At 39.4% G+C, this 22,110-nt stretch overlaps 2 protein-coding genes and 1 long non-coding RNA gene across 4 annotated transcripts; 1 reads left to right on the forward strand and 2 right to left on the reverse strand.

The window, feature by feature from the left end:
* Positions 1-1,184: 1,184 nt before the first annotated feature.
* Positions 1,185-5,277, forward strand: LOC116927478. The gene is made up of 3 exons (XR_004396644.2): positions 1,185-1,629; positions 1,691-1,712; positions 3,623-5,277. It is a non-coding gene; the product is annotated as an uncharacterized LOC116927478 (long non-coding RNA).
* LOC116927471 (protein vav) lies at positions 3,662-9,034 on the reverse strand. 2 transcript variants are annotated; one of them, XM_032934513.2, is made up of 17 exons: positions 8,535-9,034; positions 8,262-8,437; positions 8,110-8,187; positions 7,811-7,904; positions 7,471-7,647; positions 7,206-7,406; positions 6,973-7,092; positions 6,700-6,816; positions 6,463-6,630; positions 5,380-5,400; positions 5,042-5,247; positions 4,860-4,977; positions 4,606-4,766; positions 4,419-4,532; positions 4,209-4,355; positions 3,939-4,119; positions 3,662-3,880 (listed from the first exon to the last, which is right to left on the reverse strand). In XM_032934513.2, the coding sequence occupies exons 1-17, from the start codon at positions 8,751-8,753 to the stop codon at positions 3,827-3,829; spliced, it is 2,352 nt and encodes a 783-aa protein (XP_032790404.2). In that variant the 5' UTR covers positions 8,754-9,034; the 3' UTR covers positions 3,662-3,826. The 2 variants fall into 2 exon arrangements, with proteins under 2 accessions (XP_032790404.2, XP_032790405.2); XM_032934514.2 differs by lacking the exon at positions 5,380-5,400.
* Positions 9,035-19,805: 10,771 nt separating this feature from the next.
* Positions 19,806-21,738, reverse strand: LOC123474458. The gene is made up of 5 exons (XM_045176672.1): positions 21,547-21,738; positions 21,336-21,485; positions 20,154-21,271; positions 19,922-20,087; positions 19,806-19,856 (listed from the first exon to the last, which is right to left on the reverse strand). Exons 2-5 carry the CDS (start codon positions 21,423-21,425, stop codon positions 19,806-19,808), a joined length of 1,425 nt encoding a protein of 474 aa, XP_045032607.1. The 5' UTR covers positions 21,426-21,485; positions 21,547-21,738.
* Positions 21,739-22,110: the final 372 nt, after the last annotated feature.

Raw genomic sequence — 22,110 nt, forward strand, 5'->3', positions numbered from 1 at the left:
CTTCTTCTTCTTCTTCTTCTTCTTCTTCTTCTTCTTCTTCTTCTTCTTCTTCTTCTTCTTCTTCTTCTTCTTCTTCTTCTTCTTCTTCTTCTTCTTCTTCTTCTTCTTCTTCTTCTTCTTCTTCTTCTTCTTCTTCTTCTTCTTCTTCTTCTTCTTCTTCTTCTTCTTCTTCTTCTTCTTCTTCTTCTTCTTCTTCTTCTTCTTCTTCTTCTTCTTCTTCTTCTTCTTCTTCTTCTTCTTCTTCTTCTTCTTCTTCTTCTTCTTCTTCTTCTTCTTCTTCTTCTTCTTCTTCTTCTTCTTCTTCTTCTTCTTCTTCTTCTTCTTCTTCTTCTTCTTCTTCTTCTTCTTCTTCTTCTTCTTCTTCTTCTTCTTCTTCTTCTTCTTCTTCTTCTTCAATAATCCAAATTGAACGTTGATTTCGATTAAGTGGTTGGTTTTCTCGTTAATCCGTCTGTTTAAAAAAAAACACAAAGTGCTGCCCTTTTTGAAACTTAGTTTTGGGGTTTTTTATGATTCCAAGTGTTTGCTCTGCCCCTTCATCCAAAAATTGATTAATTCAGTTCAAAACTAATATTTATTCAGAATTAGGTCCTCATTTGGGTTGTAATAGGTTAAATTTAATTGAATTCCAAGTCAAAATTCTAAGCCGAATATACAATAAGTCGGCTTAAAATGTCGGGACATATTAATGAAGTAAAACTAGATATCTTATCCATAGATGGATACACTGTTTAGGGGATCGTCTGCAGTAGAAATTCGGGCATCCATAAACGCGAAAGCGAAACGACCAGCGACTAAAACGCGGAACACTGCGAAACAGCCCCCATGCAATTGGCTGTTAAGCGCTTAAATATCACCTAAAGGCAGCCTAAGTAGCAAAACGATTTAGCGAAACCATTATTTGAAATGCCATTGGATTTTGCATTTTATTTAGAGCAATAAGAACCATGTTCTATGCTTTTTTGAGAGCATATCACCCCGATAAGCATTGTACGCTCTACGCCAATAAAAAACCATTTTTTAAACCTGTTTCTTTTCAGCCCTTTTTTAAAATCACGTTTGCATTTAGTTGAACAAATTCACGACGAATTGTTAACTTGTATAGGGCTGTTCCACCTGTTCGACATCATTTTTCGCATTTGATTTGATCACGCAACGCAGCATTTGACGGCCGATTATGTCTGCTATGACTTTATTTTGTTATTGTGCAAAATATGAATAAATTAAAAAGTTTCGCTGAATAAGTTTGTGTTTCGTTTCACGTTGTTCATCGTTTTGTTTTTGTGTTAGTGTCAAACTATGCCGTGTACCTACTATGCAAATGTACTCGTAAGTGATGGAAAAACTCGTTAGTTAGATAAGTTAAAATTGTTAAATAGTGACTGCTTCTATTCAATTCCCAATTCTATGTGAGAACACGGATTAGATTGTTGCCCAGTTGTTCCTAAAATTTCTCCCCCAGACATATTCATCTATTTGGTCGAAACCAAAAGTCATCAAAACCACTTGGAGGCCCTTGATGCATACAAGGGCATTTCTTCTGAATCACAGCTGGCTGTTAGAGATGGCTGGGTTAGAGAGTTCATGGCAATTGCTCTCACAACCCAAGTTGTATTGATGAAGGCCAAGGTATCTTAAAGTAAAACTATATTTCCAATCACATAAATAATAAAAATCTATTTATTGTTAGGTCTCACCTTCCCAAGCCTTAGGTGAGAGCCCACACAAACAATGTGATTGCAAATGTAGTTTTAAACGACAATAGAGCAGTAAAACATCCTGCGTGTTTTCCACAAATGTGCAAAATCTCATTTGTGTCCTAGTTGGTCTGCTGCGGCTGCAGCGTCTGATGGAGAAACCATCTTCTTCACGTTAAATATTAAGTTTTCATAACTATAATTTAGATTTCCCTCTTTTCTTCCTAGCAGTGGGTACCCTATTCATGATTTCATTTCCCTTTTTTTTTCTAGCACCAGTTCTATCTAGTTCATTTTTATTTTATTATTGTTTGTAAGTGGCTCGTCTCTGTTAGCCGAAGAATTTCGTTTGCTGCCAGAAATTCGTCTGCTACAAGGGGATGAGCAACAAACCATTCACAAACAATAGTTAAATAAAAATAAACCAGATAGAACTGGAGCTAGAAAAAAAATTTGGGAAATGAAAAGAAAAGGTACCCACTGCTAGAGAAAAGGGGAAAATCTTAACTATAGTTATGAAAACTTATTTTTAACGTGAAGAAGTGGGTTTCTCCATAAGACTCTGCAGCAGCAGCAGACCAACTTTGACACAAAGGAGATTTTCGCATTTGTGGAGAACGTGCAACCTAAGATGTTTTACTACTCTATAAGATTGTCATAACATGGTCTCCCTAGAATGTCAAAAACAGTTTTGACTTGCTTGCCAAGCCAATCAGAGGGCCAGAAAACGTCACGTGACCGTTGCCTGTCCAATCTGTTTTTGACGTCAAGACTGCCTATAACTTCATGGTCAGAAGTCCGTTTTTCTTGTTTTTTTCTGTGCTTTCTCGCTTTAGCGTTCACGAGGGAGGGGAGCTTGCGTTTAACGTCGGGGGCCCCCTCCGGGGGCGATGTTAACGCAGCCCCTTCCGAGCACGGTCAAAGCGCCACACGGCGCGAGACACCGTTTACCTGTATGTCGTACAAAAAGTTACATTCATTTCCTCCCTCGTGAACGATATAGCGTGAAAGCACTGAAAAAAACAAGGAAAACGGCCTTAAACGGCCTTTCCGCCATGAAGCCATAAGCAGTTTTGACGTCAAAAACAGTTTTGACAGGCAACGGTCACGTGACGATTTCTGGCCCTCTGATTGGCTTGGCATGCAAGTCAAAACTGTTTTTGACGTTAAGCCTCGCTTACACTAGAGGTTCTTCTTAAGTTTTTAGTTCCTTAATCTTTTAAGTTCTTAAGAAGTTAAGCTAAGTTTTTAATTTTTCAACTTACACTGTCAAGTGACTTTTTTTTAAAAGAAGGCGGAGTTAGTTTTCGTGCAAACGCAAATAAATATAAGCAGACGAAGTGCTATTTTTGTGTTGATGTTGAGCGTCATCAAAATGGATAACTACGATTTTTACGTGTACCAGTGGAAACGAAATGTGTTGTTGGATTCACAGCTCTTTTATTTGCGGTAACTCTACTTAAAAAGAAATATCTTATTCGTAAAAGACATCCGAAATAAAACTACAAATATAATAACCTTTGTGGTGGCACCAGTGCAAAAAAATTTACGAAGAAGTACGCACTAGCCGAATATTCCTATTGGCTAGAGCTTAAACTTTCCTAAAAGTTTAATAACTTAAAAGCTCAAATATCAAACCAGTTTGATATTTAAGATATTAAGCTTTTGAATTATTAAGCTGTTAAACTTTCAAAAATTATTAGTGTAAGCCAGAAACTTAAAAGCTTAAGACCTTAACTTCTTAAAATTAAAAGCTTAAAAGCTTAAAAAACCTCTAGTGTAAGCGAGGCTTTAAGGGAGACCAGGCTGGATTGTCATTAGGGCTCAGCCCCGATTACCTGAGACCCAATTACTATCGGAAGATACACACGTAAAATAAATTTTTTTTTTTTTTTTTTTAACTCAAGCATTTTTGACAATTTCAGACTTCCAGTGGCGTTTAGAATTTCCAGTTTTTTCAAACGAAAATTGAAAAACTTTTATTAGCGTAGGTTCAAAATGAACAAATCTGCTAGCTGGATCCCCGAATTAAATGAACAAGCGGACATGGACCGCGATATCATTTTTTGATACAAGACGAGTATATATCACATGAGCAGAACTATTGGCGGTCAACTCGATTAACCACTTCATGCACCATAAAAGTTGTCTTCTTTTACAAAATCCTTCGGGAAATAACCATCCTTAACCAAAAAGAAATCAGATAAAACATCTCACATACAAAACTAAAATAGCACTTACATGGTCATTAAATCTTCCTTTCCACCATCCGTTTTCGTCTCCTTCCTTGCTCACCACGATAAGATGTTGTCCTTTAGATATCGACAACTGGTTAAGGTCAACGTCTTCGGGGAAATAATCTTTAATGACTTGGGCAGTGGCAAACAAATGTTTCCAAGGTACTTTTAAATAAGCATCCAACCTAAACGTTAAAAATGAAGTACACCGTTTTAGTTTGCATACAATGCAATATCTCAGCCAAACCAAAACAAATGCATAATTGGTTTCTACCCTTTGAAAGATTCACGTAGGCTATTGTGTTCATATCGATTGATTAGTTCCACTACTGAACGAAAAAGAAAACTTTCCGAGAGAAAATATCGTCCACCACCATCAGAAGTGCGGACAACTTTCATGTGTTTAACTTCCTCCCCTGTCCTAAGAATATTATAATAATAAGAAATGTGATACGATTATTTCGGAAATTCGGAATTGGAATACCTCAAGCTTAATGCGTATGTGTTATCGTTGGATTTAAAGCGTAATAGGTATGTCCCGAGAGGTGTGTTTCTTAACACTGCTTCAGCTGCCGAGCGTGTCATTTCCCCAGCAAACCTTGATTTTTGTATGGCGACATAAAAAAAGATTCGTGAGAGTATATACACAAAATTACTTATAACAAATAAACCAAGGATATCGATCCAGTTCCATAGGATGTAAAGCAAGAGAAGAAAACTTAGGTCCAACAGGTCTGGGGCGTGGTGGAGGAATAGGAACGCCGCAGCTTTTAGTCATCAACGTGAGGCACTCTCTATGAACAGCTACATTGCATTTGTTACATTTATATCCCTAATTAAATTGAATAGTCATTAGATAATCGTGAATAGTACTAAAAACCTTTTTGATACGCATTATTAATATTCTATGATTCAGATATTTAACCTGGAAAAAAGATCCTTTTAGCAGCTTTCTGCATCGGTGGCACGAAGTTGAATTTGGAAAGGTGTAGAGCTCATAGCTGTGGTCTGTTCCCCACGATTCAGGGGGATTTAATTTTTCCCTGGAAAGTATTGTACCAGTTAAACACACTAAAATCCTTTTTACCGTTTCGAATAGTTACTGACAAAGTTTCACTAAAGGCTCCTATCCATTTATTCTTTGCTTCCGCCGATTTCGCATACAAGGTGTAAGCGGTTTTATTTTGATTGTCAACTAGAAGCCATTGGTGGCTCCAGCGGGCTTCTTTCCCATTTTGATTTCTACTAGCTGGGTGGTACTCCAACTTGAATTTTTCAAGTGATAAGAATAATTTGAATGAATACTGGTCTCCCTAGATTAAATAATAAAAAAAAAAAAAAAATCATCGATTGGATCAATGTAAAAGCTATTTCGCACAAGCTAATCGGTAAGTTAACGATTGATATAGTGCGTTAGGGAGAAAATGTGATAGAAGATGATTTACCCCCAATAATTTATCCACCATCTAGTTAAGTTTGGTGAAAGATGACCACATTGTGAAAATGCATTGGATAAAAAAAGTGTTAGATAATCACATAAGTTCGTACTTAACTTATAATAAATAAGCTTATAATATTCTGATAACGTACAGTGGCTACCTAAAGTATCGGAACGCGCGAGAGAACCTTATGGGAAAAGACGATTTTCTCGGCGCTTCTAAATACAGCGCATTCGTCGGAAAGCGACCAATTTTTTTATAGGGAGTTATAGGTCAGTATTAGGTGATTTTTTTAGATTTTTTCAATGTTGGGAGGGGTTTTTAATCCGAGCCTAAGTATCGGAACACGCAGAGAGCCTTATGGAAATGTGGCTACTTTTACGACCTATTATTAGTGAACTATTTGTAATAAAACTACGGAAAAGATGCAAAAAATAGAACTACGCTAGTTCTACAATACATCATTTTCAATTTTTCATTTAAATTTAACCCAATGAATTTCAATTTGAAAATCAATTTATCAATTTTTCCTTTTTTCCCCTTTCTTTCTCCCCCAGCAGATTTGTCGCTTTTCTCCCCATTGGGTTGGGAGAAAAACATCACCATTTTCTCCCAAACCAATGGGGAGAATACACCCGGAATATGAAAACGCGAAAACTCTGCTGGGGGAAAGAAAGGGGGAAAAGGATAAATTGATAAATTGGATTTTCAAATTGAAATTCATTGGGTTAAATTTAAATGAAAAAATTTAAAAATGATGTTGTAGAACTAGCGTATGTTTTTTTTTGCATCTTTTCGTTTTTTTACAAATAGTTCACTAATAATAGGTCGTAAACCACATTTCCATAAGGCTTGTTCCGATATAGCTCGGATTAAACACCCCTTCCCACCATTGAAAAATCTTTAAAAAATCACCTAATAAAAAAATTGGTCGCTTACCGACAAAAAAACTGAATTTAAGAAGCCCAAAAAAATCGCCTTTTCCATAAGGTTCTCTCGCGTTCCGATACTTTAGGTAGCCACTGTACATAAATGAAAATGGTTGAGGATCGATAAATAAAACAAAAAGAAAAAAAAAAAAGAAATTACGCGAGTGGCTTTGCAAAAGATGACTCCGCGATTGAATAGAAAGACGTAGCGGGTTTTGGCATTCCGCGACTCCTCGTGCGACCGCATTTTCAGTTCACCATCCTTTATCAGTCTACCGTACTCTATCAAATCGCAGTTTTCCATTATATTCCAATTAGAAATACTTGCCTGGTATTATAGTTTTAATTAGAGTAAAACATCGTTTGAAAAATTGTGAACCGAAAGGAAAGCATTTACCTGGACATCTTTAATAATTTGACGCATTTCGTGATCTCGAGTAGATTCGTTAGTGTAGTCAGCTATGTCAACCATCGCCTCGTAGGCCGACTGAACTTCATGGTGCTCCTCAAGCGACTATACACAGGAACAAAAGAGTCATGTACGTATAGAATTGGTACAAAACGTAACATGTTGGCACATTCGTGCAATTCAATAAAAGAAACATGCATAAAACAACATTCAGGCCCTAGTACTCATAAAAAAAGAACAGTTCACATCACTAATTACTACCTTGTCCGTATGTTTGCTGATATTGCCCAATAATAATGGATATTTGAGCAACCGTTGCATGGGAAGTGTAATTAAATCTTCCAAATTTAAAGCTACTTCACTGGCTTCCCGTTGACACCGCTGCAATAAAAGTGCAAAGAAAAAAAAGTTTTTATCACCTTTCTTTCCTGCTATTAAGGAAATCTAAACAAAAAAAGGAGAAACATAGAGGAAGTGAGGGATACATTCCTTACCTCAATTTTTTCGGCTACATCTCTACTTCTGCAGATGGCTGATTTTATGGTACGGCGTGCACTGGAAAGGTTTGAACAGATGCTACCATATATTAAAAATTTGTCTTTCCAGTTGAGAAAAACCATGTGTAGCTTAATGTTATTAGTAGTGCAGGCTTTCACCAGATCACTATGTAAACCTGTATGTATTTCATACAATTCCTTGCAAATAAAAATTAGACATTTGTTTAACTTCTTGACAATTAATACACCACTTGTAAAATACCTCTATGCCATAAAAAATTGATTTCTTTTCATCTTCTCTAAGTACAGTTGAAAGTGGTACTTTGAAGTTGGTTTTAATCATATCAAGGGCTTCAATGTATCTTTTCTCAGATTCCACAAGTTCCCTGATGCAATATTCCCTTTTAACCATTGGAGATTGTTGAGATGGAAAATGAGACTAAAAAACATTATTTAATGACAACTAAGTATTTACTGATATGCATTGCTTGAAGAGCAGAAGAGTAAAATAAAAAAAAACTATTATGAATAAAACTGTTTGGCATCAAACATTCCTAGCATTACTGAGATGGGATCATAGATAAATTTCAGCAAGCACTGACCTGAAGATTTTTGCTGTGTTCACCAACCGAGCACAGTTCTTCATAGATATTTTCACCAGAAAGAGCATAATTATATTCACAATACTGATCCTCTCTAAAAAAATTGAAATTTTTGTTATTTTAGATGTTACTTGCAAGCCACACACCATATTTTTTACACGGTAAAATAAAATAAAAGAATTCCAAGAAAAATACAACACAAATTAAAATAGAGGAGAAATGGAAAGTGGAAACTGTTTCTCTAATGATGGATTCATCTCAACAGCACTAATTTCATAAATGTTAGAATATAAACTCACTGCTGATCAATGTCCTCCAGCCTCCTATAAATTTCTTCGTCTTCTACTTGATGACGACTCTCAACAGATGGAAATCCTCTATTGTCATGTAAATAAACAAAAGGTTTTGATTTATATAAGAGGAAAATTATGGAAATTAAATTAGAACTCACTCAATTCCTTTTTGGGCAACTTTGGGGCATTTAGAAAGCTTTGACAAGGTTTTTAAAACTTTACCAAAGTCTGTGTAATCAAACAGCATAGCAGGCTCAAACAAATCCGATTCACCAAGATCAAACTTATTCCTACATGCTCGTAGGAACAACCGAATATTCCTCAAGCTCATATACTGTTACAAAGACAAATATTTGTGGTAAGATATTTAGTTTTAAAAAATGACTCATTTACAAGTAAACCAAAACAGAGAATATAACTGAGCAGCTTACTTGAGACATTTGTGTTCGTTGACAAACATCATGAAAATCCAGGGCATTAGGGTCAAGTTTAGTAATAAGATAACACAAAATGAATCCATCCCGGATGCATTGACCAAAATGGATCAGTTCTGAATTTGGAGGAAACTGATCGCTCCTCAGGATTTTAAGTCTGTCGAGCCAATCAACACACTCTCTCCACAACGGAACACGCTGCAAGATTCCAGCCATATCATGTAAAGCAGCTGACAATGAAACATGAAAAACTTGGGAAAAGCCCAAGTGTGGAAGTGCACGGCTTTATCGTAAGCCCGATAAATAATTTTTTTCGGAGAACCTAGTCAAATAAATGATGCAGCATGAAATACAACTTCCATTATATGATCACTAATGGACAGCAGGTGAATAGCTAGAGATTATCCGAATACAGTTTATCCGTCATATTTTGATGCCCATACTAAACCCCAAACCATTAACTTCACAATTGATAACATAGAGTAAAGCAAGGCCTACTTAATGCTTAAGGCCTGTAAACTCAAATACCTCCTATGGCGGGTAGGCGTTCCCTAGTAAGAGCCAATTAGACAAAAAAACAAGGGTTACGATGACACCATCTGGCGCTCGTAGTTATAGCCTCGTTGAAAAACACCCCCAAAAACTTTAACACTTGTTATAGTTACATAAACACATGAATAAAGATAAAACAAAAGGAAATCCAGTTTTTGAAATGAAAAGTGTGCTAGTTTGACAGCAATATGGCAATTGAGTTGTTTAAAAGAAAAAAGTAGTATGTTAAAAAAATATAAGTTTTATTATCATGGTAATGACAAATTTTTTTTCTTGTTCTTGTAATTGAATTAATCATTTAGGCAAAAAATCTAGAAACGGATTAAACATTTTCACTTAGAGATACAATTATAAATTTTTAAAATTTTACTCACATTGATAACATAACATAAAACAGACTTGAATCGACTTACTCATATTCATAAATCTCTAGACGGAGTCCTTAACCACCATCCCAATACCGATGCAGATATTATTGGTAATGGTGAAATGTAATGATAAAATATTACTTAGTGGACATAAATCTCTTTCAAGGAGGTGATTTTTAACACTTACTGGAATTCTTTAACTAAAAGTTAAGGATTCTAAGATACTCTTAATTAAAAAATACAAGGAAACCCTGTTTTTGCTTAATCTTGTATTTAGGCTTTCGAAGCAGTAGCAGTAGCGAGCGCCAGGTGGTGTCGTCGTAGCCCTTGTTTTTCCTCTGATTAACTGTTGCCAGGTAACGCGTCACCGCCATAGCAGGCATTCGAGTTTACAGGCCTTAAGCATTAAGTAGGCCTTGGGCGGTGACACGTTACCTGGGAACAACTAATCAGAGGAAAAACAAGGGCTATGACGACACAACGAGGTGTTAAAAATAAACAAGAGTTTCATCAATTGTTTCGTATTTAGTGAATATGATTTGGGGCACTGTTCGTTGGTGGAGAATGACATTAACACTGGAGTTAACCCTCCAATTCACCAGCTTTCTTAGAAGAGTGCCTGGAAGGAACAAGCCGTGATCCAAGAGCAGGTGGAAGGAATGTTAGGTCAGGGAATAATTGAACAATCTGACAGCCCTTAATCTTCCTCTGTGATCCTAGTAAAGAAGAAAGATGGAACTTGGAGTTTTTGTGTCGATTATCACAAATTTAATGCAGTGATCGTAAAGGATTCTTATCAACTGCCTCGTGTAGCTGATACATTGAGCCGCCTGGAGGGGGCTACAATATTCTCCAGTATGGATCTCTAATCCCCATAACACCAAGTGCCTGTCTGCAAGGATAGACCGAAAACAGCTTTCGTAACTGCGGATGGATTCTATCAGTTCCGTGCTCTTCCGTTTTGATTAACTAATGACCCTGGTACATTTAAGCGGGCAATAGATATTATTAAAGCCGGACTTCGATGGACAACATGCTTGGTGTACCTGAATAACGTCATCGTCTACTCAGCAACGTTCGAACGACATTTGAAACGACTCCAATCAGTGCGATTGCCTTGCAAAAGTCAACCTGAAACTAAAATGGTCAAAGTGTTCATTTGCTAAGAATACATTAAAAGGATTAGATCACGTCGTTCACAATGAAGATGTTAATCGGGATCCTGAAAAGCTAGAGGCGGGGGAAAATTTTCCATCTCCAGCAGTAGGTCATTCAACATCAAACAAAGTCAAACGAGTGCAAAGATTCCTGGGCTTGTGCTTCTATTACCGACGTCACATCCAGAATTTCACCGCCATCGCACGTCCCTCACATCGCTAACAAAGAAAGACATTCCATTTATTTGGGAAACGGATCAAGTTAGTAGCTTCAACGCTCTAAAAGTAGCACTTCAGCTCCAGTGCTAGCTCATCCAAACTACGATTTACCGATGGAAATTCTACCGGACGCCTGTGGCATGGTCTAACATTAGAGGTTCCCGAACTGTCATCTGCTAGGCCTGTTTTGGGCTGTTCGTCTGCTATTTCTGAGGACAAATTTTGGGGCACTCGCTAGGGGCGCTGACTACCCGGATCAGTCATAACATTCCCTCCAAAACGTTGTCAACAATGGGGAAAGTAGTCACTTGGATTAAAAATAAAAAAATCTACTACAAAAAAAAAGGAAACCTGAATCAATTCTTCTTCGTTTTACACGCCTTAATATACATTAATACACATTAATTGACCATCTTAGACAGTTTGCGCAGCTTATACTGCTCTTCTTTTAATTTCTGGCTAACCTCATTTTTAAACGTTTCACTTCAATATGAAATCGGATTTCTATATATTCAAACATTAAATAAGGGACCATGTCCATGCGATGTTCGTCGCAACAAATTTTTGGCAAAACAAGTCCGTCGCATGCAACATCATAGATGACTTGGTGGGACGAATCTCTCATGTAAGCTTTTTCAGAAAAAAATGATTTTGAACACTTTTCTCAACTTTGGAAAATGTAAAAAACATGCCAAGAGAGGCAAAACGCAGAAGCCTTTGCCTCTCTTGGCATGTTTTTTAAGTAGAGAAAATTGTTCAAAATAATTTTTTTTCTGAAAAAGCTTACTGTTGTAGTACTTAGTCCTGACCGCTAGATGCCACGCCAACTAGAGAGTGGTGTATCCCCGCTATGCAGAGCCCAATACAGACAGTCTTAGACACACACTTGTCGTTATAACATGTGTCAGAAGTGTGCTCTTACAGCTCGCCGGTGTTGATTCGTAACCACGTGGTCTGTGAGCAATTTTGAACTGCATTTATCTCTATCTCGTGCATCCTTACGTGTTGGGCCATTTTGTTGAAATGTCGTCTTCGTTAAGAACTCCTGAACCTTTTTCTTTTAGTGCCAGTGATTTGGCAGCCCAATGGGGAATTTGGCGTAGACATTTCACGTGGTATATGGTGGCCACGCGCAGTGGTCCCAACGTGGATGAAGAACAGATGGTGGGCGCCCTTATCACTCTTCTTGGAAGTGAGGGCTTAAAAACTTATGACACTTTTGGGTTCACTCCGGCCGGCGATGCCCGTAAAATTGAACCAGTGTTAGACAAGTTCACTGCCCACTTTGAGCCCCGACGTATTGAGGTTTTTGAACGTTTTAAGTTCCTTCGTCGTCATCAGATGCCTGGCGAAACTCTTGATTCGTGGGTAATTGATCTCCGCAGTCTGGTTAAAATCTGCGGCAATAGAACTGGTGTTGATTCGGTATTACGAGACCAGATAGTGTTAGGTGTGGCTGATCCCCTGGTCCGTGAGAAACTGTTGTATTAAAAAGATTTGTTGTTGGAAAGCACGTGTGAAATTGTGCGTGCGTGTGAATCGTCCAAAGCCCAGCTTAGCCAAATCAATACAACGTCAACAACAGATGCTGCTCACGCCATTGAGAGTCGGCCCGTTAACAGGAGGTTTGCCAAAAAGCCGGAATTGTCTCAGTTAATACCTCGAGCCCAGCCTGATCAACAGCCAGCGACAAATAAACATTCAACCCCACCGACCAATATAGTAGATGGCCAGCAGCATTTCAGATGCAACAAGTGCGGTCGTCACCATAGAAAAAATAGGTGTCGTGTTTCGAATGTCCGGTGTTTTACTTGCGGTGTAATAGGCCATGTGTCTAGTTGTTGTCCGAGTTCCTCAAACACCCGTCAGGTGTCGTCACGTCAAGCGCCAAACCCCACGGCAAAAGTTCATACTGTTGAGGGTGAGATGCAATGGGTCGGTGACGTCGAGAGTGGCGGTACGGTGATGACTCCCGCGGTCAGTTGAGGAAGATTATTACGTCTCGCATGCGCTAATGACGTCTAGTAGTGGATCCAAGTGGCGCCAGCAGGTGACGGTGTGGAAATGCCAGATCCGGCTTGTCCGGCAGATCTCGCCCGCCTCCTGGGCATGGTAACTTACCTGGATAAGTTCTGCCAAAATCTCGCAGGTCTGACAAGACCGCTACGGGACTTAATCAAGGCGGACGCAGCATGGGTTTGGGAAGAACCTCAGCAGATGGCCCTTCGTCAGCTAAAAAGTGCTTTGTCGTCGCTTTCAGTGCTACGCCTGTTTGACCACTCGCTACTCTTGGTCGTCTCTGTTGATGCCTCTCCCGTCGGAATCGGTGCTGTGTTGCTCCAAAATAACCAACCGATCGCGTACTCGTCAACGTCCCTCACCGTTACCCAAAAGCGGTATTTCTAAATTGAAAAAGAGCTGTTGGCGGTCCAGTTTGGACTTATGTGTTTTTGCCAGTATATCTATGGCCAAATGGTGGTGGTTGAGTCTGATCACAAACCGTTGGTCGGCCTCCTGGACAAACTCATCGCTTCTTGCTCCCCCAGGATCCAGCGGATGCACCTACAGCTCCAAAGGTTCGACTTCAAGCTCGTCTACAAGCCGGCCAAGGAGCTATTTATTGCAGACACACTTAGTCGGGCTCCGTCGCCCCGCCTTTTCACAGATGACGTCACTCAAGGCTGTGAGGAGCAGGTACACTCCATTCTCGACCTGGTCATTCCCCATGACTCGACTCGTGTCAAGTTTGCAGCGGCGATGACTGCCGATCCTACTCTCCGTCTCCTCAAAGAAGAACTTCTTCGCGGATGGCCTGAACACAAGGCCCAGTGTCCAGTGGCCTTAAAACCGTTCTGGCCAGTACGCCACCACCTAACTGAGGCTGGTAGTCTGCTACTCAATGGCCTCCGCTTGGTAGTCCCAGTTTCCCTTCGGCAGGAGGTGTTGGCCAGAATCCATGACGGCCACTTTGTAGAAGTAAAGTGCATTTTACGAGCAAGGTCGGCCGTTTATTGGCCCGGATGTGAGGAGCAATTTTGAAATATGGTGGCCAGCTGTTCCATCTGCCAAACTAATTGACATCGCAACCCAGCTCAACCTCTTCGTCAAGTGTTGTTGCCGGTTCATGCTTTTCAGTGGGTGTCGGCTGATATTTTTCTTCATCGTAGCGTAAACTACATACTGGTAGTCGACGCCTATAGTAAGTGGCCAGCTTGCGTTCGATTGTGCAGTTTGTCGTAATCGTCTGTCATCACATAAGTGGAGCACATTTTCAGTGACTTCGGCGTTCCGGAAGTGGTCATGTCGGACAATGGCTCCCAGTTTGATTGCGCCGAGTTCCGCGCATTTTGCGAAGGTCGAGCCGTTCGGTCCGTTACGTCCAGCCCAACCTACGCCCAGTCTAATGGACTGCTAGAACGCCACATCCAAACAGTAAAAAAACGTCCTTAAAAATTTTTGCTGATGGCCGGTCTCTGTGGGAAGCGTTGGTGGTGATTCAAGGCGACCCCCACATCGTCGGAACTACCGTCTCCGGCAGTGCTCTTACAGGGACGTAATCTTCAAGGCAACTTGCCGTTTTTGCAGAGTCGGCTGGTTCCGCAGTTTGTGTCTGCAAAGTTTGTTCACGGCCAATTGCAACGTCGTCAAGCTACAGCTTGTTTTAATCATGGTGGTCGTCCAGATATCCGTGGGTCGGCGTTCATTGTAGGTCAGCGCGTCAGAGCATTCATTTTAGGCTTATGGTTGCCAGGAGCCATCGAAATTGTTTGCAGCGAGCCGAACTCGTATGTCATTTAGTTGGCAGATGGGCGAGCTTTTCGTCGCACTCGCCGCGACATCAATATTGACAACTCACCATCGTCAGGATTTGATGTTGGTCAACAGAGAGGCAGGGCTCCTGTGCCATCGTCTGCTGCTCGTGGGTATCGCCCCGCCTCTACTAGCAGTCTGCTTCCGGCCCTATCTTGGCGTCCACCAGGTCCGCCTACCCGCGCGGTGAATGGTCAGATAGCCCAGTCATTTTCGGTGGCCGTTAGTCAACAGTCAACAGTGCCGCCGCTTCCACCGGTGTTTGTCAGCTCTTCTTCCGGCCGGGCAACTCCTGCGAGGTCGCATGCCGTGCTGGTCCTGGCCGGCCAGCCATCTTCCGCCCAGTCACACCACTCAGTGTCCACTCCGCTGGCCATCGTGCCCCCTCGACAGTGTTTCCACTTTGAGAAACGAGAAAGCTTGCGACGTTGTCTGATAAAGCTTGTTTTTTAGCTTTCCAGAAAACGAAAAGCTTACATTTAAACTTACGTAATTTTCTTAAAAAACTTGCAAAAAAGTTACAATAATTCTGAAAACTTGTAGAAACACTTACTTTTATTTAGAAAACTTGTAAAAAAACTTACATTTTTTTACCATTAAAAAACTAAATTTGTTTATCTCAATTTTTAAGACTGAATTAACGTATATTTCTACGTTAACTGTAAGTTCGCTTAGTTCGATTTCACACAGTACACACACATGAAACGCATGATAAATTGACGATCGCCATTCAATGAGAGACGAAGGACAGAAAAACTTGAAAATGAAACAAAAATATTTAATCGACGTCAATTTGGTCGACAATTTTAACCTGTATGACCACAGTACGATTTACTGGTATACTGGCTTCTTTGGATCCAATCACCGCATTCGCTTTAATTTTTCAAGCATGATTGATGAGATTTTCAGGAAAGATCACATCTGAAGCTGATTTTTTTTGGTTTTTTAAAAAACCTTTTATCCGCATTAGACTAGAGACGGAGCTACCGTGCAACCGAGTGCGACGATCCGTTTTGATAAGTTTTAATGTACTAAACAATCTCTCACAAACCACCTTAGATGCTGGCAAACAGAGCAGTAGGGCAACACAGCTTGAAAGGTTTGGGAACCTGCGACGGGGAGTATTTAAATTTGGGATCTCCAAATGCATTAGAATTTGCCAATACTTTTCGACTGACAATTGACTTATTTCTCTAGCATCTTTGCAACCAAAGAAACCGGGATTTAATTTGCTTTGACTTCTCCACTCTTCATCAGCCTTTACAGCATCACAAACTTTTCTCAGAGATTGGAATCGAAGAAACAAATCAGCAAGACTATTGGGTTTCTTTTTTCTAGCATTTGCGGGGACTAACATCTCAGTAAGCGTATACACAGAGTCATCGAATTTGAACCGCGACTGCATTTCCTGGATCGAAGTAATCCAGAAATTCCTTACATTTTCACGCACTGATGTGATGCGTCCCTCTAGCTCTTGTAGCCCCGTCTGTGCTCTTCTCGCAGGCTGTGAGCATATCAAAGGTACATCGGAAACGGAGATAGACGTTGTAGCCAAGGTAGTTGGGGCTGTATTAGGCCACGCAGCAGTTGTGACAGCTGTAGGTCTCGCAGATGCAGTGGAAACTCTTGCTGATGCAGCCCTGGCGACGTGAGTGGCAAAAGCATTTGCAAGAAATTAAACTAGTCGAATTGATACTAAGAGTGGCTGTAGCCAAATTAAGCTGACTAAGGAGGTGGCAGTGCATGAGGGTATACTTGAAGCTGAGGAAAAACGGTGCACTGGACTACATTGGCTGAGGCAGTAGGGGGCCTAGGGGACAAGGGGGCACTTACGGGTTCAGTCGCGTTTTCAGTTCCCGACTCAGATGATGCGAATGAAGTGTTGGGAAAAAGAAACTCTAGCTTGACTCTGAAGCAGGCTGATGAATGCTGTTGCGTTAATTCCTAAGAGGACAGCAAGAGAGCGTCATTTATAAAGTATCTAAAAATTTTGGCATGTTAAATCATACATAAATATACTTCATGAAGAGGCAAATACATTTCAGTTTTGAACGGATCTAGTTTTAGTGGTTCTAATTTGTCTACATAATTCCCTTCCATAAAGTTGTTTGCACAGTTTCTGATCAGATCTTGCACCTCTTGTTTTACTGTGTGCAGTAGTGGTATATCTGATTGAAACAGAGTACAGTGCCGGTCCAGTTATAGAACCGGCCTGTGCGCGGTTCTATAACTGAATGGTTCTATAACTGAGCACCCGATCTTAGTGCCACCTATCGTCGGTTCTTTCGTCCCTCAAATTTTGACGTTCTTAGAATAACTTTACCGCCTATTATTATTAGTTGGGTCATTGAACCGATGTACAACATTGCCTAAAAAGATAAAACCAATTACATTGATATTTTTTTGCATGTTTTAAAAGGCAAAACCAATTCATTCCCGCCATAGAAAATCGATATAGTTCATAATACGGCCAACGGTGGCGCTGAAACACGGCAAAGAAAAATCGGTTCGATAACTGAGCCAGTTCCATAGATAGGCGGTTCTATAACTGGACCGGCACTGTATTGAAGTCGTTGAACAATTTTAGGGCATCCTGAAGGAATTGTATATATAGATCTTTGTGACCGGGTTTTCTAACGCAGTGACGATAACGTCATGGTTGACAGTCGGATCAGTCTTTCAAAGTTCATGGAAATATTGGCTCAGAGCGTCATACTGCTCCAACACACGATTGACTGCATATTCCATTGTTAGCCACCGAGTTTGTCCTGGACTAACAAAAACATGGTCTTCACATTCCATTAAAAGTTGAAATTTTGCATAGAGTTCTCTTCTTTTTGGGCTACGGCTGAAATGGGTGCAAATGCCCCGTACGACATCATCAATTGTTTTTGGCAGCTGCAGCGATGCGTAGTGTGAGCACAAGTGAATCGAGTGGCAGCTACATTTTACACACAGGATTTGAGGAATTTTGTCAGTTAAAAGTTTCGAAACAGAATGGCGTGAGCCAAACATGGAATTGGTAGTATCGGCGCAGAAGCCAACTATCATTTCTTTGTCGATTTCATGTTTCTTGAGAAGATCAGTAATTGCTTTCGTTAGACCTTCAGCAGATTTATCATGGCAATTTGTAAGATCTAGCAATTCTTGTGACTGACGGAACTCATCAATATTAAAATATTGCAGGACAACACCAAGTTGTGATTGAACAGACAAGTCCGTTGTCTCCTCGATTATTACACCAAGATGTTTTCCTTTCACTCTGTCTTTCAATGTTTGGCCAAGATAACTTCCAACTCCTGGATGAATGGAAAAATAATTGGTGATAAGATTAAAGAAAGTTTTGGTAATAGAACAATAATTGTGATAGACAGTTAGTACCTCTAATTATGCTTCCACACTTTTGCTTTCCGAGTGGTACCTTTGACAATGTTGGGTCTTCTGGAAAAGATTTCTTCAAAACAGATACAAGAGGATCCACAAAACTAAACGGAAGATTCTGTTCTCCAATGAGAGTGCACAATCGAATTTCGCTCTCTACCACCTTTCTCTCAAGACTTTGACCAGTAAATCCCTCCATCAACTTTTTCTGTTTTAAAGATTTGACAGTTTCTACTAAATGCCGCCTTGTGTTTAGGGGTTTTTCAGTGTCTATCTAGTTGCTGTTTCCAATTCTGCATGTAGGTATTGCAGACAGTGCAATATGCAGTATTCATCTTTGCTCTTGAATTGTACCTTGATTGCAACCAATGTTTAAAATTATCAAGTTTCAACCAATAATTTAAACATTTAGCAGGTACACGTTTTCTTGTTTCCTGCTTCTGCTGTCTCTTTACTGATTTTACCTAGACATCACAAATCCATTACTTTTAATATATGATTCAGAGTTTTGAGAGACTTACCTTTTTCGTTGTTTTGTGTTGCCTACTTCTTTTTAATACAGGCTCATCACCATAGCTGCCGCCCGCTTAAATTTTTGAGCGTTTGCGCCGCACACGCTCAATTGTAGTTAAGCGGTGCGGCGCACACGCTCAACTGTCGTTGAGTTGTGCGGCGCTTAAATTTCATCGCTTATTTTATCGATTATTTTATCGCTTCTTTCAGTGCGACACCTAGTGGTATAAATGAATACTTTTTGTTTCATTTACTACCCTTTTTTTCCAAACCTCAATTACCTATTGAGAAACATTGATTACTATTTTTGATTTGGCATTCTCTGACTTCCAATTCCAAGTCAAACTACTACAAGTATTCTTTTGCATACTAGCCTTCCATTTATTGGCTCTTTGTGTTGCATGGAAGATTTTAGGTGAAAGAATAACACAAAGTCTGAAACCAAATCTCTATGAAATATCAAGTGAACACCTAAAAACCGCAGTTTCAGAGCTTAAACTGTTCGAACTTCAACTTTCTTTCTACTTAAACCAGCTGATCACACACAACGCTGGTAGAAAATCAGAACGGATAACATCAAGAATTTTTTTAAAAGAAGAAAGCTGATAAGTGTGATACAAAGTTTAAACTAGCAGGTAAGATTGAGTTCTAGTTTGTATGACATTTTTTAAAATGATGATTCCATTCAGGAGAAGGATATAGACTTAATGAAACAGTCAAGCCTCCAACTAGAATGTGAAGAAGCAGGACTGATTGCATGTCTTGTTATACACACCTTGAACAAGCCTCCAGATAAAGTAATAAGATTCTTAATTTGAATAAAAATTATAAGAAAAGTAGGAGAAGTTTAGAAGATCACTAATATATTAGTCTATCAATCACGTAATCAAAACCTAACCAATGTCACCAGTCTTTGAAAGTCTTGTTGTTCACTTTTAAGAACAGTAACATCTCGAAGTGTATGTCAGTCATTTTCATACGTCTGGCAGAGTAAATCAGACCTCCTTGGCTGAAAAGTCTTTCCACTGATGCAGAAGAGGGCAGTGTCACGTTATAGTGTCTTTTAAAAATAAAAATAAGAATCCTTACAACAGTGTGTATAAAAATCAGCACGTTATCTACTTACTTATAAATTTGTTGGATAATTGGATAGTCACACAATTTATCCAAGCTGTCACACAAATTGAGGTAGTTGTCGACCTCATCATCACATTGCTTCTTGCTTCGTTTTTTGGTGATTGACGCAAAAAAATTCTTCTTTCGTTGCTTTATTGGGCTTGGGCCAGATAGAGAAGATGAAGAACAGTCACTGCTTTCATCTGATATGTAAATTAATTTTAAGTGGATTAATTTTTAGGTTTTATGTTTTAAATTCTAGATATACATACGAAGAAGCCTCTTGTGCGATGCCCTTAAGACGATTATATTCACAAGTTAGCAAACTTTTTGCAAGTTCAATATCTTCATCTTTGTCTAGCCACGAGAGCTTAAACATGGGATTCGTTATCGTTGCTAGTCGAAGTTCGTTGTCAGTGAACATTTTGTCGAACCTAATGAAATACACAAACGTTCTGAATACGACACAACAATCGTTATTATAAGATCAATAAACTTACCGAAAATGAATCGCATCCAATAGACTATTGACTAAAGCCTGGCAAAGAGTAATAGAAGTGTCATCCGTAAAAGACATCAACTTCTTTCGCAACACAGTAAGAGTTGGTAATAAATACCCCATTCCAACATGTATGTTAGCCTGTAATATATCCAAGGAATCGCACATAGGTTTCATTACGACAACGTACTCTTTTAAAAATTGTTCTTCATTTGGTGTTATGAAATCAAGCTTTAGTTCTTCAAAAAGCTTCTTCAATGCACGGTTTTTCTTCTTCAATAATCGAACAAAACAGCTTACAGCATTGTACTCGGAATTCCAACGCGTGTCATTTCGAACAACGAAGAGTTTACCTAAGTGCCGCACTATAATGTCAGAATTCAAAGAACTGGAATTTTGCTTATTCCATATCTTCTGAAGTTTCTCGAAAACAGTTGACCTTAATTGTTCGAATAGGTAGTCTTGGATTTTTTTTACATTGGTTTTCGAAACTAAACTGAGTAGGTGGCAAGCACACCGTCTGTGCACAGGTAGTGTCAAATTTTCGTTTCTCAATAGTGTGTCTCCTGAATGGTCATTCAATATCTCTCCGATTTCAAAATAAACCATCTCTTCATCCTTAGAATCATCATAGTAATCTTGATTGTCCTCTTCTTCATAATTCGGAAGCGTAGATGAAGCACCCGTTTCACGAAAACATTTTAGGAAGTTGGAACCGTTGTCTGTCGTTGACCCACGCAATTTATCCGTTATTTGGTATTCTTCATGAATTGATTCGATCAGTTTTTCCAAAACGTCATGCGTGTGGCGTCCTTTTATGCGACGGCATGCAAGGCAGGCACTCTGTCGTTTCACTCTGGCCTTGTCAAACCAATGAACTGTTTCGCCTAAGTACGATCTTCTACTGCACGTCCACGCATCTATGGTAGTGGCAGCATCACTACAATTAAGTAATACTTGTTTGAGTTGCTGTTGTCTGCTAGCAAATTCTTTTTTAAGTAACATGGTGTAGAACGTTCGTCCATATATCTTTAAATGAGGAGCTGCTTTAGACATAAGTAACTTGAATCCTTCATTTTCAACTTCATGAAGAGGTATTCCATCCATGATGAGGAAATTCTAAGAATAAAGAAATAAGTTATAAATATCGAGAAAAAAATTTTGAACTGCTAATTATTTTTACCAATACGTATTTATCAAAGTCTGATTGTCTGAGAATATGCAGACTAGTTGGAGCACGATCCACAGTTGAAATTTTGTTTTTACCAGTCATCTTGACAACAGCCAAATTCCACTTCTCTTTTAGTCCAAGTTCATTGTTGGGATCATGTGCCTAGTGAAACAACAACAATATAGTATTTGCAATTCCTATAACATTAGTACCAATTGCTTACCAGAAAATGACGCTTTCCGTTGCACCTTGAATCATTCTTGACTACGAGATACTTTGGTGTCCCATCTTTTTTTCGTCTTTAGCTTACAGCCTTTGAAGAGACATTTATACAAACCAGCTTTTTTGTCTTTCGAATCACCCATATTTTCAAAAAACTCTGATGGAAGTTGTACTTTACTGCTGTCACTGTCAGAAATACAAATACTACAAACAGAAAATGTTAGCATTGGGAAATATTTCAAAATTGCTTCCAAATATCTGTGCAGTACATGTTAAACGTGGCTTGCACTTTTTACTTACCTCACATTTCCACTTGCAGTTTCAACTTGGGCTGCATTTTCAGTTTCACTATCGTTTTCAGGAAGCTCCTGGTCAAAAGTTTCATCTGCCATTGTTCAGTCACGACTAGTTTGCTACAACTACAAGTCAAAGTACAATGACTTCCTGTGGAATGCGCTTGGTGGCGCTGACAAGTTTAAGCGGGAAGATGAGCATCATTATTTTTTGAGCGGTGCGCCGCACAACTCATTTTTAGTTGAGTTGTGCGCCGCTTAAAAATTTAAGC

The sequence above is a fragment of the Daphnia magna genome, linkage group LG7, assembly GCF_020631705.1.
Source record: "Daphnia magna isolate NIES linkage group LG7, ASM2063170v1.1, whole genome shotgun sequence".
NCBI lineage: Eukaryota > Metazoa > Arthropoda > Branchiopoda > Diplostraca > Daphniidae > Daphnia > Daphnia magna.